This window comes from Tenrec ecaudatus, chromosome 1 (assembly GCF_050624435.1).
Source record: "Tenrec ecaudatus isolate mTenEca1 chromosome 1, mTenEca1.hap1, whole genome shotgun sequence".
Classification (NCBI taxonomy): Eukaryota; Metazoa; Chordata; class Mammalia; order Afrosoricida; family Tenrecidae; genus Tenrec; species Tenrec ecaudatus.
Genome location: NC_134530.1, coordinates 149836272 through 149858617, shown reverse-complemented (window position 1 = coordinate 149858617; position 22346 = coordinate 149836272). Strand labels below are relative to the sequence as shown.

Sequence of the window (22346 nt, the reverse complement as noted above, 5' to 3'; positions counted from 1 at the left end):
TTGCTTTTGACTCATAGTGACCCTTTAGGACAGAGTAAAATTGGCCTTGTGGGTTTCTGAGACTGTAAACCTTTATGGAAATAGAAAGCTTCTTCTTTCTCCTACAGAGTGGCTGGTGGTTTTGAACTGCTAACCTTGCAGTTAGCAGCCCATCATGTAACCCACTACACCACCAAGGTCAGACTAGTATCTTTAACAACAGTATCACTGGATGAATTTGAGGACAATTTATTGATCTGTGTATTAAAGTAGCGATGTTAACTACAAATGTAGTAAGGTGGGATTTAGTCTTAGAATGCTTTTAAATCGAAGACTCTGATGTTATTTATATATGTATGAGTGTATATAATAAAGAAAGAAACTGCGAATGTGGTGGCTAGCTATCAGTCTGGGTAGATGTGAGGAAGGGTCCAAGGAGCCCCTCCAGGGAGTTCGGAGTTGCTCCTGTGGAGGCTCTGTTGAGGCTTTCTTCTTGCCTGGACACCTACGCTCTTCCACTAACCCTGGGAAAGGAAGTCTGGGAGCATCAGCGGATGGTGGCTTATATTATGATGGCTGCAGAAGAAGTCAGTTCTTATGTAAATGAAATACCCTTTCCCCCCCCTTAGTTTTCATTATTATTGCCCACATCTTTAAAAATCTAATCATTATTTGTCTTTGCACATAATTTACATATCATACAATTCAATAGTTCTGCCGTTCAATCATTTCAAGGAGAATTGTACAGTTATGGTGGTTCATTTTTACTACACTTGATCTTAGCCAAAAGGTTGAGAAGTGATGGTGGTTAATTTTTAAACATCCATAAACATTTGCAAGTAAACATCTGAGAATGTTAACATCAGAAAATTGCATACTGCAACACTGTAAATAGTTTACTATTTACAGGTGTTTACTTATCGTATCACTAATGATAAGTTGTACAACACAAAACAATGACTCACTTACAGTTCATTGTAACTTATGTCTGTCATAAATCAGGACTACTTGTCTCATTTTTAATACTTCTGTCTTTTTCTCTGTGTACAGTGAGACTAAGAGCCCTGATTCTTGCTCTGAGTACTAATGGTCTGGATTAGCATAGAGTTGTGCTGTTTGACTTTTGTTTTGTTGCTTTGCTTTTCCCCCTTTTAGCCTGAAGGCAAAGGCAAGCGACTCCCTGAGGTATACTGCATGGTTAGTCGCCTGGGCTGCTTCAACCTGTTTTCCAAGGTGAGTGGAGAATGGACAGTGCAGAGGAATGAGCTCTGAGGAAGGCTTTCTTTCCAGGGACTTCACCAACGACTAAAACCAGCGCCATTGCTCTCTAGTCCACTGTGTCTCATGGCTAGCCCACGTGCCCTGTGTGAGTCTGGGTAGACTAGAGAACAAATTCAGAGACGCTCAAATGTGTGTAAGAAAGAGCTTTCTATAAAAGAGCAATTGTGTATTAAGAAAAAAATCCCAGCACAGTTCAGATCAAGTCCACAAGTTCGATATTAACCCATATGTCCGCTACTGGTCTGTAAATTCCCCTTCAGACTCACGCAACCCATACCATGACACCAAATGCAGGAAGATTACAGGCCAGTAGGTGGAAAGTCAGCGCAGTGGAAGCATCTAGGCACTGGCAGGGGTCTCCACATGGCTTCTCCAGCTCCAGGGCTCTGTCTCCATCAGCATAGCTCCATGTGGCTTGTCAACAGGAATGTGTAGCAGAGAGTCTGGGCCTGGCCTCCAATGAGCTATTTATCTCCATTGCACCTCCAAATGAGGTCATCAAGCTGCAACCTGATTAACAGGCAAAACCCCACTCCTTCCCTCCTAATAGTCTCAAGTTGACACCAGATTATGTAACTACAACATGCCCTGAGTACCAAGTACAATAAATAGGGTTTTCTTGGCTGAACTCTTGACAGAAGCACTTTGCCAGAGTTCTCTTTTCAGTGTTACTGGATGGGTTCAAACTGCCAACCTTTAGGTTAGTAGCCAATTGCAATGTACTTGTGCTACACAGTGTTAAGTGACATAGACATTAGATTAATAGATTAGGAACAGCAAGCATGAAGATGTAAATTTAGGTCTCTAATCCAGCTGTTAAGGTCCCATCCTCTTTGGTTTGCTGATGCTCTCAAGGCCTTTGCCAAAGCTCTTACCTTGGGTCCTTTCTTTCCCAGCCTTTATTTTGTTGTTGTTGGAGTTTTCACTTAGAGAAACTTTATTAAGCATCTCCCAGGAGGGAGAGAGAGGAATCGGCCTGCATGTCTGCATGTCTGGCTCTCCGGTGCTTCTCTCCTCCCTTCCCTCTCCACTCCTCTCCAGGATATTACATTGCAGGAGGTTACTATCAGCGCCACTTGCTCTGACACCATGTATGTCTCAACTTCTTAAAGAAATGAAAAGTGTCGTCTCTCCTAAAACGAGTGTTTGTTGCTTTCAGAAATTTATCTCTGTTAAATCCCATTATTTGCAAATTTGAGCATGCAACCTATAAGCAGTTCCTTTAATGGCATTCTTTGGTATTTCTGCACTCTTATAAAATAACATATTTTGGCCATGCAGATTCTGGATGAAGTAGAAAAGAGACGAGAAATGTCCCCAGCCCTGGTTCACCCGTTCATGCGAAGTGTCATGGAAGCTCCTTTCCCAGCTCCTGGACGCACCATCACGGTTAAAAGCTACCTCCCGGGGGCAGGAGATGGGGTAAGTTAGTAGACTTTGAAAAGGGTTAACAGCCTCCCAAAGGCAAGTAGATTCCATCAAAGCATACTTATAGGCAGAGTTCCAGAAGCATTCCGAACATTTCTCCTCTTTTCCACAAAGTGAAGAATATGGTTTTATCCCACCAAGCACTACAGAAACACCCAGTTGGTCTGTGAGCCAGTTGATCTGAGACTCTGGTTTACATTGATTGACTACCCGTGGAATGATGGGTTGGGTTTGGTAAGTGAAGAATATACTCACCATTGACCCATGGGATAAAAGGTTTTAGCTGAAATTTGTAGCAGAACAAGAAGTCATGGGTTTGGGGAATCAGGTAGGTAGCTTCATGAACTCTTTTTAACAAACCCTATTTCTTATATTTCTCTTAGAGCAAAAATTGACAGGATCCATTAGTATTGTCATCAGATTTTTTTTTCAACTTTTGCCTCCCTGATTCGAGCTCTTCTTTCCTTTCAGTCAATTGAACTCTGCCGTCCTCTGGATTCACGATTGGAACATGTTGATTTCGAATGTCTCTTTAAGTGCCTAAGTGTGTGCCATCTCATCCGGGTCTGTGCCTCTCTCCTTCTGGAGCGGCGAGTCATCTTTGTTGCCAACAGCCTAAGGTGAGAAATATGTGGGGTGTTGCACTTCCTGCTGGTGGTGTACTTGTTTGGGGACCCATTTTTAAAATGTAGCGTCAGTCTCTCAATAAAGTAGAATAATGGCGTGGATAACCCCAAATAATAAATAACCCAAAAGCATTAGACTGCAGTAGCGAGTCTTTTGAAGCACAAGAAATTTACTTTTCAAAATGCATTCTGCTTAAAGTACTGTTGTTGTTGTTTTTTTTTTTTTTTTGCTTTCTTTTCTTTAAATCATTTTACTGGGGCTCATACAACTCTTATCACAATCCATACATTCATCAATTGTATAAAGCACATTTGTACATTCATTACCCTCATTATTCTCAAAACATTTGCTCTCCACTTAAGCCCCTGGCATCAGCTCCTCATTTCCCCCCTCTCTCTCATTTCCCCCATTCCTCTCTCCCTCCTGAACCCTTGATAAATTGTAAATTATTATTTTGTCATATCTTATACTGTCTGACATCTCCCTTCACCCACTTTTCTGTTGTCCGTCCCCCAGGGAGGAGGTTATATGTAGATCCTTGTAATTGGTTCCCCCTCTCTACCCCACCTCTCCACCCTCCTGGAGTACTGTTCTTAAAAACTGATATTGCTTATTCCAAGTACCCCTAGATTTTTACTATGATAAATTGTGTGAAAGAACTTAACTGAAATTAAACATTTAAAGATTTTTTTAATTAAAGTATGCTAAAAAGCAATGAACACAACAAAAATTGAATAAAAATTTTCAATGTTAAAGGGCATACTAAAGGCATTGAAAATATATAGTACTAAAAAAATAGGTAATGTGTCATCACAGAGTTGTTCATCTGTGATCGTTAACAGGTACTGATTTATAATTTTCTTGAAACGTCCATTTAAAAGACCTTGCGTGTGCTCTGCTCTGTGTGACACCGTCTGTCTCCCTCGCTAGCACCTTGTCCAAGTGCGGTCATGCCGTGGTAGCCACCCTGTATCCGTTCACGTGGCAGCACACCTACATCCCCGTCCTGCCCGTGTCTATGATCGACATTGTGTGCTCCCCAACGCCGTTCCTGATTGGAATCCTGTCTTGCTCCTTATCACAGCTTCACGACCTACCCATCGAAGAGGTGAGATGAGAGAAATGGCACTCTATAGCACAGTGGGGGTTGAGTGGTTTTACAGCACAGTCACACCTGAAAAGTGACTTCTCAAAGTTGAATGCCTGATTTCTCCAAAGGTTACCATCAAAATTTGTCAACATGGGAAATCTGCCGCCCTTTGTTAGGAAAGAGTTCAATTAACGATGAGCAACCCCTTTTAGCAGTGCATGTGTTTTCTCAAAATACAGATATTTCACCCTGGCCAGGGGATGGTAAAAGAAGAAAGCAAGTTGACAGTTCGTGCCGTGCAAGTAGCATGTGACAGGTGACAGAGCGTAGGCTTCAGAGTTGGACTGGTTTAGGTTCAATTCTTGGCTCTGTACCAACTAGCATTGTGACCCTGAGCAACTTGCTTCACCTTTTTGAGCCTTGGTTTCTTTATCTGTAAAACTGGAAAGCACTTCATCCCCTTTATTTGTTACCTGACAATTTCACATTGGAGACCATAGTGCAAAATCTACCATCAGTATGACTGAAGTCTGGCAGTACCAGAAGGTTACTGTGTGAAAGTGAGGTGTGAAGCAAGAGTAGTGCTGGTTGTGCTGGTTAGAGTCCTGTGTCGACTTGGCGTGGCCCTGATTCTGAGTGGTGTGACAGTTATGTAATGATGTAATTTGGTACTTGTGTAATAGGAAAATCTGGTAGCTATGTAATGATGAGTGATCATGACTACCTTGCAAGCTTTTGCTATGGTTGTGGACATAATGGACACTTATTAAGTGTTCTTTGACCTATGATTTTTACTTCTGGGGGTATAACCCTGGAAAATAATCTAAAAGAATGATACAGCTCAATATGCATGAGAATACTGGATGAAAATTATTCAGAACAGTAAAAAATTAGAAGGAAAAGTCAAAGTGAGGGAGAAAGGAGAGTATAGCATGTTCAGTTGGTGGAATACTAGAAACTTTGGCCATCAGAATTTGTCAGTATTTGTAGCTGTGTAGAAAATTATTGTTAGTAGAAAAAATTACTCTGACTTTTGTACAGTATTGGTGTGCTGACAAATGAAAACACATCTTTCATAGGACAGAGTGGCCAGTAATTAACACAATTAAGATGCCATGTTACCGCCTTTTTATTAGTGAGAAAAATACTATGACAACCTAACTTTCTATCCTATTTACAATAGATGGCCTCATTCGTGTATTACTTATAAAGGGTGTATGTATTATCTGTTTTAAGAAGAACAGAACAACAATTCAATGAAATCGTTTCACATAAAATCCACATACAGGTAGATGTTCAAAATAAAATGTGGAACTCAGTGAATTATCTCAAAGTGAGCCCTCGTGCCCCCGGCTGAGGAGTGAGACGCGAACTTGACAGCACTCCAGAAGCCCCATCGTGCACTCCTAATCAGTGTTCCCTTCCCCACCCCCCGTGTTGCCTGATTTTAAGGTCTATATAAATTAAGGCATACCACATATATCATTTAAATCAGGATGCTTTTGCTCAACACTGTGTCAATAAGGTTCACCATATTGTGTAACACTCGTTTGTGCATTCCACTGAGACTACCACAGTTGATTCATTTACCTGCTCAATAATTGATGGTAATTGGACATGTTTAGGGTTATGGCAATAATGCTGATGTGAATAGTGTTGCACATGGCTCTTGATATGTGTGTGTATGCAATTCGATGAGTATATTAGAAGGTAGAATTGCTGGGTCATGGTGTCAGCATATTTTCTTTTTTTTTTTAAACCTTTTATAAGGGAATCATACAACTCCTATCACAATCCATACATACATCAATTGTATAAAGCACATTTGTACATTCTTTGCCCTAATCATTTTCAAAGCATTTGCTCTCCACTTAAGCCCTTTGCATGAAGTCCTCTTTTTTCCCTCCCCTCCCCGCTCCCCCTCCCTCGTGAACCCTTGATAATTTATAAATTGTTATTTTGTCATATCTTTCCCTATCCGGTGTCTCGGTGTGAGCATATTTTCAACCTTAGGTAAAGTCTAGCTGTTTGCTAAAGTAATAGTGCCAGTATCAGCTCCCTCTAGTGGTGTGGGAGTCCGTGCTGTCGAGCGTCCTTGCCATCAGGTGTTCTCATCAGTTTGTGTGAGTTAGCCAATCTGGTATGTGCATGGTGTGCCCCCTGTGGTTTGATTTTCATTCCTTGGTGACTGTGGAGCTTGAGCATCTTTCCTATGTGTTTATTGGTAATTTGAATATCACCGTGTAAAAGGTATTCTCCAGCTTCCTACTGAATTGCTAGCTTATTATTAATTTGTAATTTGTCTTTTTAATATTCCGAATGCCAGTGCATTTTCTGTGGCTTTCAAGTGCACTTTTCAAAATGATGCTTTTCAGTCATAGATGTTCTTAATTTGAATGTGGTCTTGAACTTTTCCTTTAGACCTCATGATTTCGTGAACTAAATGCTTAGGTTTTCTTTACATTACCTTTATGAAGGTCCTCTCCGGCACTGTCTCCTGGCATCTTTACTTTTAGTACTCCCTACTGGTGGTGGTCTGCATATTCTGCAAGGGTCGCAAGGACTGTTCCACAGAATTTTGCTGAAAAATTTGACTTCATCTACTCTACAGCTTCGATGCTACCCTATCAGACTTCTATTTGTTCCCAAAGCTTAAAGAATATTTCAGAGTTCTTTGAGTATCCCTGGAGGATGCCAAACTGACATTTTAATGTGGGACAAATTGAAGAATGCAGAATTTTTCAGTGAAGGGTCAAAGAGATGGGTTAAAGAGCTGGGAATGCCACTTTCAAGAGGGTATGGATCTCTATGGAAGAAAATTGAGAAGCCATAATTCACGTTATGATATTTTTGTTAAATACAGGTTGCTATGATTTTAGAAAGAGCCCTGGTGGGCTGCACATTGAGTGGCATGATGGAGGTCAGCACTCCAAACCCACCCTTAGTCCACAAGAGAAAGATAAGGCGAGCTGGTCCCTAAAGAGTTACACATCTCGGGAGTTCGATGGCAGTCCCACTCTGTCCTAGATAGGGTTGCCGTGAGCCGGGATAGATTTGACAGCAATAAAACGAACCCTTAAGTGCCCGTCACTGTTTCTTAGTACATATCAACTTAGGGCCTGTCTTTATCTGTACCTGTGTCTCTCCTCTAATACTATGATATTTTAAACATAAGTACAATACTACTATTATAATACCTAAAGCATTTAGCAGTAATTTCTTAACATAAGCAAGATCCAGTGTTCAAATTACCATTTACCTTATAAATTTGCAACGCTTTGATATTGAAGTTTGACGAAAATAAAATCCATACATTACATTTGATTTTAAAGTTTCTTTTAATTTATAGATGTGTGTACCATCAGTTTTTTCACTTAAAATATATTTGTTGATGTATCAGCTTTTAAATGCTTTTTTTTTAAGTTAAACAAATATTTTTTGAAAGCATGAGAAACATTTGAAATGGGGAGGTGTTTGTTAGCACCCTGAAGACCAACAAATTCCTAAATGACTACAGTTTTTTGAGTTCATTGTAAAACCTTCTCGTTAACAGAATCAAGACTCCATTCCTGGTCTAGCAGTTTAACTTGCCTGGTTCCTTTATCCCACAGGTGCTGATAGTTGATCTCTGTGCAGACAAGTTCTTACAGGAGGTGAGTGACAAAGGACAGGATTCCATAATGTTCAGGGATAAAAGTCTCCCTAGATAATTGGCCAGAAAATATGTGAAAGTACTTAGAGAAGATGACTCACACAAGCTTCCACCTATGCTTGAGTTGACACTGAGGCCAATTACACAAGACTGACCTGAAAATTTGGGGTTGGGTTTATAACTGTCCAACCCAAAGAAGGAAGAAGGAAGCAATAAACCTCATTCTCAAAAGAGGTGACCCTCCCTTCAAATCCAGATTAGTTGATTTATACACTTCTAATTTCATTAAGTTTAGCAACCATTAACTAAACACCTATTTTCTTGTATTTACTCTGACAGGCAGTTGGAATCTAAAGATTTGATAGAAACAGTTTGAACCCTAAGGCGTTATTATATAATACAGGGTGGTAGACAGATGGACATAAGCAATAAACGTAGAAATATTTAGAAAGGTAGAATGGAAATTAATATTACTATACTGGGTGTAAGGTGTAATGGGGGCAAAAGGTAAGAAAACGGTCATTTATCCTAGATGCTGCAATAGCAGGGAGGACTGCAAAGAGGGTTCAAACTGGTTTGTTTGTTTCACCCTCCTGTCCCCATAATGTGACTAGCCAGCCAGATACACCGAACCAGAATCTGCATTTTCACAGGATCCCCACGTTGTTGGGGATCCCATTATTTTAGCTCTTTATAGATTTGGGGATCTTGTTAAAATGTAGATTCTGATTTCAGTGACTGGGCAGGACATGATAATTCTCAACAGAGCATTGAACTAGAATTCAGAGTTCAAAGCCCTTCATAGAACAACCATGTAAACTGTAAATGGCTCCTAAGCTCTGAAACAGGTGGGGACAGGATACCCTAAGACTGTCTCAGTTTAAGAACCAGTAATAGGGAAGGGGTGGAGGGAGCATTACAACAGATGATGATTACACAAATCATGTTTAAATGATTTAGCCATGGTGGGGGTGAGGAAAGTGTTCTAAAACTGCTTGTGGTAATGATTGTACACCTCTTCTTGATATGATTGAACTATTGAATTGTGTGATGTGGATTGAGTATCAATAAAATGCTTTAAAAACACCAGTGAGCTCACCACATTGGAGACATTTATTTGGAATTGACCTTTGCAATATAGCATGAGAGTTCTTGAGAGATATTTTGAGGAAAAGTGCTACTTACTAATACTGCTGGGTTTAAGACCTAGAAAAGTTTATAAAGTATATTTACTTTTTTCATATTCATGATTAAAATGTACATCCATGAACATCATGTATTCTGTTTAGCATAGGAAAGGAAACTTTGGGCTGATTCGTTAGGCAAAATATATACAAAGCCTCCTTGGAATTTGGGGACCTATGTAATTCATGGTGAGATTTTCTTCCTCAAACTCATAGGAAATTTCAATTTCTTCTCCTAAGGTATCTGATGAAGAAGAAATTCTACCACCTAAACTCCAAGCTGCCCTGATACAAATTTTGGAAGAACGAAATGAAATCTTGACTCAGGAGCAGAATTTTTCACATGGTGAGATAGCTAACTAGGGACTCCGGGTCAAAGCTATAAATGTTTACAGGATTGAATAGCAAAAAATATATATGAATGTGTATTTTTTAATGTTTAGGTTACTGACTCATGACGACCCTATAGCACAGGGTACGGTGTAGAAAACCTTGTCTTTCTCCCAAGGAGCAGCTGGTGGTTTCCAACTGCCAGCCCTGCAGATCTTACGTAGCCCACCTCGTAACTACTAGGCCACCAAGGCTCCCTCAGAAGTTGCATAACCAGCTTCCTTGTTAAAGGTCAAATATTCCAGCTCCTCTTCTATTGCAGAACCTTTTGTGTTTTTCGGTTCCAGTTATGGACTGCTCTTCCCCCAGAAGCCATCCACCTAGCTTCTGTGCTTTCCTCCTTCAGATCCACTAGCAGCTGTGGCCGTCCAAGGGAGCCCTTTGCTGACCTCTGTTTAAAATTGTACGCCAGCATGCCCTATCCTCCTGGTGTGCCCTATTTTTCTTCATGGTTCATGCTACCATATGAGGGGGTGCCCCACAAAATAGGACTCCTCCCCCCAAAAAAAGCTGTGCATTTAAATATTTTTACAAAACAACCTTATCACCTTCAAAGAACTCTCCATTACACTTAATACATTTGTCAAGTATGAGATTCCATTCTTGGAAACGTTTTTCAATCTCATCTGTTTGGATGGCTGACAGCACCTCCCTCGTTTGTTCCTTCACCTCTTCTACGTCGTCAAATTCCTTTCATGTCCCTCTCCATTTGCAGTAACAAAAAGAAGTCACATGGAGAGAGGGCAGGAGAGTAAGGTGCCTGGGGCAAGAGAGGCATGCTGTTTCGTGTCAAAAACTGGCACACTGAGATGGCTGCGTGAGCATGTGCATTGTCATGCTCTGCCATAAATCAGGCCTTTTAGTAGCACACTGTTGTGCAATCATTTCAGAACCCCTACATAGAAAACTTGATGAACAATCGGACCTGGTGTGGAACAAACTCCAAATGCACTATCCCCCTCACATCAAAAAAAACAAACAAAACCAAATGAGCATCACCTGGATCTTTGATTTCGCTTGACGAGCTTTTTGTGGGGAGAGGTGATGATGGTGTCTTCCACTGGCTTGATTGATGTTTGATTTCAGGGTCCTAAGAATAGCACCATGTCTCTCACCAGCAATGACCTTGGGGGGAAAAGTCTGTGTCGCTTTGGAGCTGTTCTTTCAAAGCACATGTTTCCACTCAATGCTCTTTTTCCTGGTCAGTCAGAAATCGAGGCACAAATTTTACAGCAACCCATCTCATCCCCAAATCTTCCGTTAAAATTCGCTGAACGGAGCTCCAAGATAGTCTACATAACTTCCCCGTCTCTTCAGCGTTCCGTTGTTGGTCTTCCAGCACAAGTGCATGGATTTTGTCGACATTTTCATCCACTCGGGAAGTTGACCGACATCCAGAATGAGGTGTGTCATCAATCAACACTTCACCTTTTTTTGAAATGAGAAAACCACCCATACCCATAGCGTTGTCCTTGTAAGCTGTGTTCAGCATCACCACGGTTTCTGTGGTATTTTTCACAAGCAGCAAACAAAATTTTACAGCAGCATGCTGTTCTCTTAAGTCAGCCATCAACAAAACAAGGTTCGAGCAAAGCTGCTGTTAAAAAAAATTCACTGTGACCAGAGACAACCTTCCCAGTGACGCCACTGGGTGCACTCACCGAGCGAGCTGCTCCATGCTTGCCTAGACGGAAAATTATGTACTACAAAAGCTCCACCTAGCGGAGCTTTATTCCAGTTTTTTGGGTACCCCCTCATGATGAAGCAGAATGCAGGTTTTGTGAGGATGCTCACTTTGTTTTGTTTTTTTATTCCAAATACTATAACCAGTATTAAAATAAACGTTTGGTGCGCAGGTACTCAGGAGGTATTTGTTTTAGTTATCCAGTACTGCTATCACAAAGACCACAAGGGAGTGGCTTCCACAAACAGAAATCTAACTTTGTCAAGCTCTAGAAGGCTACAAGCCTTAATTCCCGTGCACACTCTGGGAGGTTCCCGTTCAGCTCTGGAGGAAGGTCCTTGTCTCATTGAGCTTTGGCTTTGGGGTGATCTTGTACCTTGGCATTTGTGTTCCCCCATCTCTTCTCTGCTCACTTGTTTAATCTCTTTTATGTCTCAAAAGAGATGAACTTAAAACACTAATTCTGTCTCACTGACTGATAACAGACCACCTACTCCCAGATGAGATTATTTACACAGGCATCAAGGTACAGTGTTTGTTGAATGAATAGTTGAATAATAATATTTATCAATTATTTACCAAGCATTGGGCTAAGCCCTTAAATGTATTTACCCTAGGAATAGCCTTATTAAAATAGATATTATTAATCAATTCCTATTTTACATGAAGAGTATATACTGCTGGGAACATAAGAGAATGACCAGGTTTAGGAAGACAATTAAAAGTTTAGTTTAAAAAAACGTTTAGTTTTGTAAATTAAGTTTAAAATGTTTATTGGATGACCAGTACCTAGAAGACACCCGATTGGAATCTCGTCAAGTAGGTGTTTATATACGTGAATGTGCTGTTCCGAGGGCATATTCGGGTTACTTGGGTTGCTACTTAAAGTTATGGATCTCAATATGATGACCCAAGTAAGTGAGTACCAATTAGAAAAAAACAAACGGATTTAAGGATTGAGCCATGCATTATTTGCCTATGGTGTAGTTTCCAACATTTGGAGTTTGGGGAGGAAAGAGAGATTCAAAAAGGGAGATTAAAAGGAGCAGCTAGTGAAGTAGGAAAAAACAAAAGTGTGTCATATTACAGAAGCTGGGGTGAAGGAAGTGTTTCAAAAGGAAAAAGTAACCATCTGTGTCTGTTTTTGTAAGGAGATCACTTAGATGAAGAATGAGCCATTGGATTTGATACTCGGGAGCTTGGAGACCTTGATAAGTGCAGGTTAGGTGGAATAGTGAGGAGAAAGCAGGGTTGGGTTGAACAAAATATAATAAACACCAAGATTGGAATAAAAATATAGGAGAAGCCAGAAGAGGCAAGTATGAGCTACCCATTTTTATATACCTGTTTCATGGTAGAACTGTGGTTAAATGTGGTTCCCTGCTTCCATGTGCAAGGTGGAGTCCATGGGGAAAAGCCAGAGATATTTGGGTGAGGGGAGAGGTAAATCATACGGTTATGGAACAAAAAGGAGGACTTTGAACCAGATCTGAGATTTGAGCCTGGGACCTGGGAGGCAGTGCGTTTTCAAGTAAGGTACTAGTTAAGAACCCCGGGGCCTTGTGTTGTTAGGTGCCCTCCACTAGGTTCCAACTCACAGCAGCACCGTACAACAGAAGGATACATCACCAGCCTCGGAGCAGAGCGAGCCCTCTGCCAGCGCTCCACGGGAACAGACAGCAGGGGCTGGCTGACGGCAAGCTGCTTGCAAACATTGAGGACCCAGGCCCTCTCCATCAACTCAAGAGCGTCAAACCCGTTTGTAGGCTAGTCAGTGGGAATGTCCCATGAAACCATGACCCAAACTTCAAACAAGGAACCAAATCCCATGAGATGGTTGGTTGTACATAAGCAGCCTCCGCAGCTACTCCATTGTTGTTTCATTGTAAATCACACAACTTTTGCCAATTCAACTCTTTACGGGGGTACAGCTTACTGAAAACTGTCCTACCTGGCTGGCCTATTTTAAGCATTCAGTAGTCATTTATTATGACATAATTGTAGTGCTATGTAAAATGGGAAAGTTGAGAGCGAAACTAATTGGGTGGTGCATTATAATGAATGCTGTTTCAGATGTGTTGTTACCTAGTCTATATAGATTGTATAAGATTCCAAAAGAGGCCTCATATGGTATCTTATAAACAAATGAAATTCAAAGTGCTAGTCAGGTAGCCAAATGCTGATCGCCTGGAAATGTAGAAGAGGAATTGAGAGGCCATCTCAGGATTAGAAATTTAAGGTTGGAAATTATCACCTTAGAAAGCCAGCTTTTAACTCTGTGCCCATTAGCTCTTTAAGGAAAGGGTGTGTTGAACAGAGGACGTGGTGGGATATCATCGGAGAAAGAAGTAGAAGCAGCAGAGAAACAGATGCTTGGTCATAAGGCAGGGAAATGAGAGGAGCGGAGAGTTGTGGGAGATGAGCAATGAGAAGACGGCTGCACAGTGCAACCAGTGGGGCTTAAAGGAGGATAACGGTGGAAAGCTGAATTTGGCTGGCTCCCACTGGGCTCCTTTGGAGTGGCAGTTCCAGTAAAATGGTGGATATGCACGGCCGACTGCTTAATTTAGTGAAAGTGTGGGCAGGGGAGCCCGGTGGTGCCGTGGCTGCACAGTGCGCTGATCACACCACCAGCTCAGCAGTTTGACACCTCAAGCTTCCCCACCGGAGAAAGACAAGGCTTATTAATCCCATAACAGTTCCAGACTAGGAAACTCTCAGGGGAAATTGTACTGTCCTACAGGGTGACTATGAGTCAGCACTGACTCAATGGCAGTGAGTTTGCTTTGATTTTGGATGTGTGGAAAGACAATGAGGGCCAAGGGGATAAGTCGTTTATGTTTCTTCAATCGTGGAAAGAGTGAGAGAAAGCTAAGAATTTGGAGTCCTTGGTCTATTCTCAGTATACCTTCTTAATCATGAATTTACTAACCAGAGGTAGTATTCTCAAGCACCCAGAACTTAGAAGATTTCTTTTTTTTCTTTCTTTCTTTTTTTAAAAAAATTTTCATCTTGATGCAGATGTGACGCTCAACTCTCTGGTGTCAGAAGCATTTGTCAGGTTTTTTGTGGAGCTGGTGGGACATTATTCTTTGAGCATGACCGTCACCGAGCGTGGGGAGCGCATATTCCAAAGGGAGCCATTCCGCAAGTCCCACACCTCCCGAAGCGTGCGCCACTTCCTGGATCTCTTCATGGAGACTCAGATGTTTGCAGGATTCATCCAGGACCGAGAGCTTCGGAAAAGTGGGGTGAAAGGTCAGTTTCCATCAGAACATTCTCCCTCTCTTTTTAAGTGCCTGGGACTATGAAATTTACATTTAAAAATGTAATAGCCACAAGGGTTCAAAATGTAAATTGCTTATTGTGAGAATTAACCATATTTATTTTAAAATATTATTTTGCCCATGGAAATATTACACTGGTAATGAGCATCAAGTCTTATCTACCTAACTAAGCTTTTGAGAGTTAGGCAAATTTACTAACTGAGTTTTCCTTACAGGTTTGTTTGAGGTCCGGGCTATTCAATATTTGGAAACAATTCCTGAGTCTGAGCCCAGTGGGATGAATAGAATTTTGCGGAGCCTTGGTGAGTTGCTGTACTTTCTTGTTGAATAAAAGTGGCTGATAAATATTAAAAGCATACTTCAATCACGAAGCCTTAACAATCTGTAATTATGTAAAAAAATCATCTGTGTCGGGGTAGCAACTGGCCTCCTGAAGATAGAGTATTACCTGCATCCAAGGCAGATTTTGACTAGGTGGAGGTCAGACATGTGTTCACCCTCCAACCTTTTCACCAGTTTTGATACCAACCACCCTTCAATGACACTGCTGCATTCAATAATTCATTGCAATGCCCACACAAAACTCGTGGACAAAACTCACGATTATGGGATTCATTAGGAAAGTAGCGGGTTATCATTCAGGATCAGAAACAATGCAGGACATAGTTCTTCAACCCAGACGGTGTCTTCTCAGCCTTGCCCACAGGCCTGCCTCTCTAACCCTTAGTGTCTTTCAGCCCTGGGGCTCCTTGGCCTCTCCCCTGCTCTGGCAAGTGCTACAAAGCTCTTTTAGTCTGCCAATGAAGTACCCAGTGGCAGCCTACTCTGCCAGTAACCTTGAAGGTCTCCCACATTCGTTCGGCTCCAGCTCTGTGGGTCAGCACACTTAGGCTCACTAGGTCCCAGGGGCTCCTTCTCCTGTCAACAAGTCTCTCACCTGAAGGCATTCCGCTTTCCCACTCTGGGCTTGGAAGCCACCACTCTAGTTTATTGCCAGTCTCTCAGTTCTCCTGGGCCTGCTTCCGTAATTTCTCTGGTATCCCAGTTCTCTGTTTTCTATGTCAAGGAGGTTCTGTGCAAACTCTTGGGTCCAGATATCATGCCCCACTCCTGGCCGTTCTTTCTTGATAATAGTAAGATTCCTCCTTCCACCTCTGAGATGTAAAGCCTAGTGGGATGGCAAAACTAACCTTTCCCCTCAGGGTTTCACACACCTGATTTTCATGGTCCTTAACCCCCTCAAGGGTGCCATGCACCTTATTTGCATAATTAGCAAGCTGTCCAATCCCCTTTATGTACAAGCACCTCATATTTGCAAAGTCCTACCCAGTGATGTGATGGGACTTTTAACGACTATAGCTAGAAGGGCCATACTAAGCAATTCACATAGTCAGGTCAGCAATATATTTGAATACTATTAATCTCAAATAGGCTGATTAGAAACTATGACGGTAGTTCCCAAGTGTTACGGAGAAAATTAAGTCTCTTTCTCAGAAGTTGGGATCAAGTGTATGCTTCAGAAAGTTCAGGGGCTGTTTCCCTCAAACAAAGCTCCCTGCTCTAGCCCCGCACGCCATTCGCTTGCCTGGCATGATCACGCGCCTCTCCTAGGCTAATTCTGTTGAACTTTGTGCATTCTTTTTAGTGTTTCAGGTATATCCTTGGGTTAATGTTTAAAGATTATCTCAGGGTAGTAGTTTCAGGGGTTCATCAATTTTCATGGTCCCAAGAAATCTGGATATCACGAGAATTTGAAATTTTGTTCTGCAAATGCCCTCTTTTGATCAGGATTCTACCATAACAATTTTAGACACCTGGGGCTTTTCCGCAACTGGTTTACGTCGCAGTGCGTCATTTCAGCAGATTTATGGGTATTCTGAGTCACTAAATTATTCATCCATTGCCCCATATAACTTGCAGTAATTAAAAACTACTTAATGAGATTATAATCTTTTCTTTATCCTTTTAGGAAATAAAATGAAATTTCTCCAGAAGAAATGAAATTTTGACTGACAGTCTCTGCTTTAAATCAAGCAGAATGTGCCAAAGAAAATGTTTCCAAGAGTTAGTATGCCTTGAAGTATTCCACACACGCTTTGAAGTTTACGTTTCAAGTGAGTCAGCTCTCGGAGGATGCCCGGTTGCTGCTGCGGTCATCACTGGAAAACTGTAGGGAGGGTCTAGAACCCTGCTGTCTCCACTCTGCCTTCATTGTTTTTATTTCTCGAAGTGGCCTTTTCCGTTTGACATCAGGCCCATTGGATGTTTGTGCTACATCTGTGAAGGCACTTGTCTTCTTCAGAGGAAAGACTCGGTGGGGGGTGGGGGGACATTTTCAAAAGAGCTCCAAGATCAGGGGCTAGGGAAGCGTGACCGAAATGGAGAACATTAGTCCCACACATGATTCTCCTCCCTGAAATATCATGGCAGCTTGAACTGCATGGGCTCTTTGTGCTGCGTGAATCTCACTGATCTGGCAGCTACTTGGGAGGACGGGTTTTGAGTACTTTATAGAAATAGGTGTCGCTCCTCCTCCACCATATGTCACAGTTGGGCAGCATGTCCCTCACAGGCCAACATTAAACTTTGTGGAACGACAGTTGCTAGGAAAATGTCCTTTCAACAACAGGGGAACTACCATTTCTTTTCATTATCTGCCATATGCAGGGCAGTGTATGTATGTCATCTCACTCAGTCCTTACGTCAACTTCATTTTACTAATAAATAAACTGGAATTCTCAGAGGTAAATTACCTGCCCAAAGTTGTACGGGCCTGTCGGTATTGACCCTAGGACTGTTATAGTATGTGCACAAAGTTGGTTAGTCCTGCTGGTAGATATTGGAGCTCTGTAAGAGTTAGCTATTGAAAGAGTTCCTGTTAAGCTTAGGGATACCAAAGAGACCCCCACCCCACAAGCCCTGAGAATAAGGTATTTCAAACTCTAATGTCTAACTAAGACAACGCTTGTCATTGGTACCCCTGGAATTGTGGACTTTTTGCTAAAATTAAATGGGACTCGGAATTATAAGAAGTTCCTGAGGACACACCACTAAATCACCCATAAGCTTAATATATAAACTAGTATTAGTCATTGCAAATAGAAACTTGTTAATGATGGTGCAATTTTCATTGATAAATGTTACAGAAAATGTCGGTGTGTTTTATTCAACCCCTGCTAATGGTTTTAAATAGCATTAAAAAAATTATTTATTCAACCTCAGCCCTGCAAAGGTGTGGTGTGCGACAGTTTAATGACTTGTACAGTATTGTCGTAATAACGCTTTCAGGTGTGCTTGGATGAATCTGAAGCAGACACTTGGTAAGGAGTGGTGCTGTGTAATATAATTCCAACAGATGTGGGTCCAGGGAACAGAACTGAACACGTCTTATTAAAACTGTTATAATGTGGCTTATCTCAATGGGGCACCTACCAGATACCTCCCCAGTGGTTTCCTGTAACACTCCACCCTGGGGGACCAAATGAGTTATAATTGGGAGGAGGGGGTGTCTATAACATGGAGATAAGAGGGGTTACTGTGGGGCAGTCCTCTGTGGGGAAACCTTTGTGACAGCATGGAGGCCTTTATCCCTGTACTTCAGCTGCTTCCCTGGGTTTACTGTATTTTGTTCTTGTAAAGTGTTATGAATTCTGGACATGTTTGTAAGATAATTGCTCAAGATTTGTATAAAATGTTGTTTACAGATCTTTTAAAGAATAAACACATAAAAATCCCACAGCTGTCTGGAAAACTTTAAATATAGTTACGTTCGCTTTTTTTCATAATGTCACCCCTGAGCTTATGTCCGTGGTCACTCTTCAAGTCTGGAAAGAACTCCCCACGTGATTCAGGTTTTAGACAAAAAGTAGCCAGGTCTATAAAGGAAGCAGCCACACTAGAGGTAGGCGCACCTTAGAATAGCCAATCGTTTGCTATAAAAAAGGGCAGAACAAACCCAAGGAAAAATTCAGAAGAATTAGGAAAAGATGAATGGAAACAGGAAACAGAGGCAGTGGGATACTTGATGTTACATTATAAGAATTGTAATCAGTGATGTAACAAAATGTGTATGAATTGTTAAAATTTTAAAATTTCCATCAAGTCAATTCCAACTTGTGGCCCCATGTGTATATAGACTAGAACGTCATAGGATGTCACCGGGCGGGGGGTGCTTTCATCTTAATGGAAGCACATCTTCTGCAATGTGCTTGGTGGGTTTGAACCATCAACCTTTAAGTTAGTAGTTGAGCACAAACTCTCTGTGCCGCCTAGGGAGCTTACACGTCACTTAAATGCATAGGTAGCACATTTATCTGACTAATAGTAAGGAACAGTGCTTCAAAATAACTCACTAGGTTCAAACCTTGGCTGTGAATTTGCATTTCCGCCCCAGATACACTGAATCAGAATCTAAATGTTAACAAGGTAATCATCTTAGATTCCTATATACAGAAATAGATTGCCACCTCTTTTTCCTGAAAAATGCTTCTGGATTCAAACCACTGCCCTCAGGTTTAAGAGAAAAAAAGCTCTTAACCACTGAACCACCAAGGGGTCCTTAGTTTTCTAACCATGGCTTCAAGCTGGTTTATTCCAGTTCAACCGCATGGTGAGAATCTGCATTTCCACGTTAGATATACTGAGTCAAAATCTACTTTTTAATAAGGTGGCTGCTTTTTAACACTTTAAAGAGGTCTTTTGCCTTGGAGACTAAAGTATACCCAACCTGTGCCATGGTATTTCCAGATACCTCATATGTATTGCTGTGTTGGGCAGGGTTCTCTAGAAAAACAAAACCATGACAGTTATGATTATTTTTATCAATATCATTATATCTAAATAATTATATTTATATAACATATTATATATAAATATATAATCATTATATATATACAGAGAGAGAGATTTATACAGCAAGAAGGAATATAACAGCTAACTAGTCCACACAGCAGTACAGAGGGCTCAGTTCAACTCTTCACTGGAGCAGTTAATATACTGGAGGTCTTTCAACTCATGTGGGCTGCCGGGTCTAAGGTCAAGGAAGCACACAGCAGAGTCCTTCCTGGGGCAAGGCAAGCAGAGTCCTTCCTGGGGCAAGGCAAGCAGCAAACAGCAGGGTGCATCACCAACAGTAGCTTTGGAGCTTAGCAAAGCAGGCCTCGATGGGATATGGAATGCAAACAACGCAAGGCCACAAGATTCACCAGCCTCAAGCTCGAGCGATGTATGCACCAGCAGTGTGACAAAGCAGGTCTCCAAGGAGCCTCAAGCTCTAGCTACATGTCCATGGGTTGGCCTCGCCCACAGGTAGTGTAGCTCACAGGCTGAGGCAGAGTAAAAAGCTAAAGCAGAAGCACACATGCTCCAGCACACTCGCAGATCACCAGAGAGCAAGAGAGGGGTGGGGGAGTGGACCATTTATATCTTTGCCCTCCAATCAAACTGTAACCTGATTAATCGCACATATTCTTATTGACCAAGTTGGCACAATAAACCTAACTATCACAATTGCAAAAACTGGACAATAAAGAAGGCTGAAGAATTGATGGCTTTAAATTACAGTACAGGTAAAGATTATAAAATATCCTATGAACTTCCAGAAGAACAAACAAATCTGTTTTGGAAGAAGTATGCTCTATAAAAGTAAGGATGGCAAGACTTTATCTCACATGCTTTGGACATGCTATTAGGAGGGAGCGGTCCCTGTTGATATTGTATTTGGTAAAGTAGAGGGTCAGCGAAGAGAAATATGCTCAACTAGATAGACAAAGGCTGCAACAAGCCTAGCAGCAATTAGGGAGATGGCGCGGGACTGGGCAGCACTTTGCTCTGTTGTACACACGGTGAGTAGGAGCTGCCAACCACTCGGCAAAAGCTTCCATGGGCATGTCCTTACTGTGGATCCCAGTAAAATGAGATCCTTAACAAATCCAATATTTCCTTAGTTACCATGGTGTTGTTAGGCTGTAGCCTTTGATCTTCATCAGTAAGCGCTTCAGGTCCTCTACACTTTGACCCAGCAATGCTGTCATGTGCAAACCGCCAGTCGTTAACGAGACTTCCTGCCATTCTAATGCTGTGTTCTTCTAGTCCAGTTTCTGGAAGTATTTGCTCAGCATACAGATTGAATAAATGTGCTGAAAGGTTGCAACCCTGACAGACACCTTTCCTGACTGCAGGACCCCCTTGTTCTGTTCCAACGACGGCATCTTGGCCTATGTGTAGGTTCCACATAAGCACAGTTAACTCTTCTGGGATTCCCATTCTTCTCAGGGTTTGTTATGATCTGCGAAAGCAATTGCCTTTGCATAATCAATAAAGTATAAACATTCTCTGTTTTCAGCCAAGATCTATCTGACAGCAACAATGACATTCCTCTTGCCACATCCTCTTCTGAGTCCAATTTTGATTTCTAGAAGCTCATTGCCAATGTGCTACTGCAACCATTTTTCAAGTCAGTAAAATTTTACTTGTGTGCTAATGTTGTTCAATAATTTTTACATTCTATGTATAACCTATCTTTGAAATGGTTACAAATGTTGATCTCTTCCAGTCAGCTGGCCAGATGCCTGTCTTCCAAATTTCTTGGCATAGACGAAGGAGTGTTTTCAATGTTATATCTGTTGGAACATCTCAATTGGTATTGTGTCAGTTCCTGGAGCCATGTTTTTTGCCAATGCCTCTGGTGCAACATGGCCTTCTACCTTCGATACAATCAATTCTTTTTTACTCATTTTATTGGGAGCTCATATAACTCTTTATTATATGAAATCTCCTGAAATGGTTGAATGTTGACCAACTCATTTTAGTAAACTGTGTGTTCCTTCTGCTTTTTTTTAAATGGTGGAAAATTAACTTTATTCAGTACAATATTTATAGTGACCAGGTGTTTATATGTTCAGGTAGATTTGATTCTCAAGGTTTTTATTTTTTTATATCAGCATCCAAAGAAATCCCAGCTCTTTCATCATTCCTGATTTCTTTTTTCCTTCCTGGCACATTCAATATTTTGCCAATAGATTCCTCCAATCTTGCAATTCAAGACTTACAGTTACCCCACCCCAGTTCTTTCAGCTCAAGAAATGCCAAGTTTATTCTTGCTTTTTATTTGCAAACTCTAGGTCTTAATACATTTCATTATATGTTGCTGTGTCTTCTCAAGCTGACCTTGTTATTTTGTAACACTACAGTGGTTTGTGTGTTGCTGCGATGCTGGAAGTTATGCCAGTGGTATTTCAAATGACAACTGGTATTTCAAATTTCATGGTGTAGCTGTTTCAGAAAGCTGCCAGACTAGGAAGGGGAGAACCTGATGATCCACTTATGAAAAGCATTGGCCACTGAAAACCATATGACTAACAGAACATTGTCTGATATAGTCCAGTGGATGAGTCGCTCAGGTGTTGGAAGGCACTCAAAATACAGCTGGAGAAGAGATGCCACCTCAAAGTACTGTAGACCTTAATGGCGTAGATGCAGGAAAGCTTTGGGGACCTTTGTGATGGAACATAACTCAAAATGAGAAGTAATTACAAACATCCATTAATAATAGGGCTATGAATGTACAAAGTATAGACTAGGAAATTTGGAAGTTCTCAAAAATTAATGGATGGTTTGGAGGTAAATATCACCCCCTAAAACAAAATAAAACAAAAAGTCAAGGGCCAACTATAGAACATCATCAATTGCTCATATGTAAGTTCCGGTTGAAGCTAAAGAATATTACAACAAATCCTTGAGAGTG

The 22346-nt window shown here is 41.3% G+C and overlaps 1 protein-coding gene across 1 annotated transcript in view; it reads left to right on the top strand.

Moving 5' to 3' along the window:
- Positions 1-18330, top strand: part of DENND2C (DENN domain containing 2C) — a 97470-nt gene extending 79140 nt beyond the window's left edge. The window contains exons 11-19 of the mRNA XM_075559655.1: positions 1135-1212; positions 2542-2682; positions 3160-3308; positions 4246-4423; positions 8017-8058; positions 9482-9587; positions 14337-14573; positions 14818-14904; positions 16572-18330. Of these exons, the coding sequence (XP_075415770.1) occupies positions 1135-1212; positions 2542-2682; positions 3160-3308; positions 4246-4423; positions 8017-8058; positions 9482-9587; positions 14337-14573; positions 14818-14904; positions 16572-16603 (1050 nt within the window). The 3' untranslated portion in view covers positions 16604-18330. The remainder of the gene's footprint in view (positions 1-1134; positions 1213-2541; positions 2683-3159; positions 3309-4245; positions 4424-8016; positions 8059-9481; positions 9588-14336; positions 14574-14817; positions 14905-16571) is intronic.
- The last annotated feature ends 4016 nt before the right edge of the window (positions 18331-22346 follow it).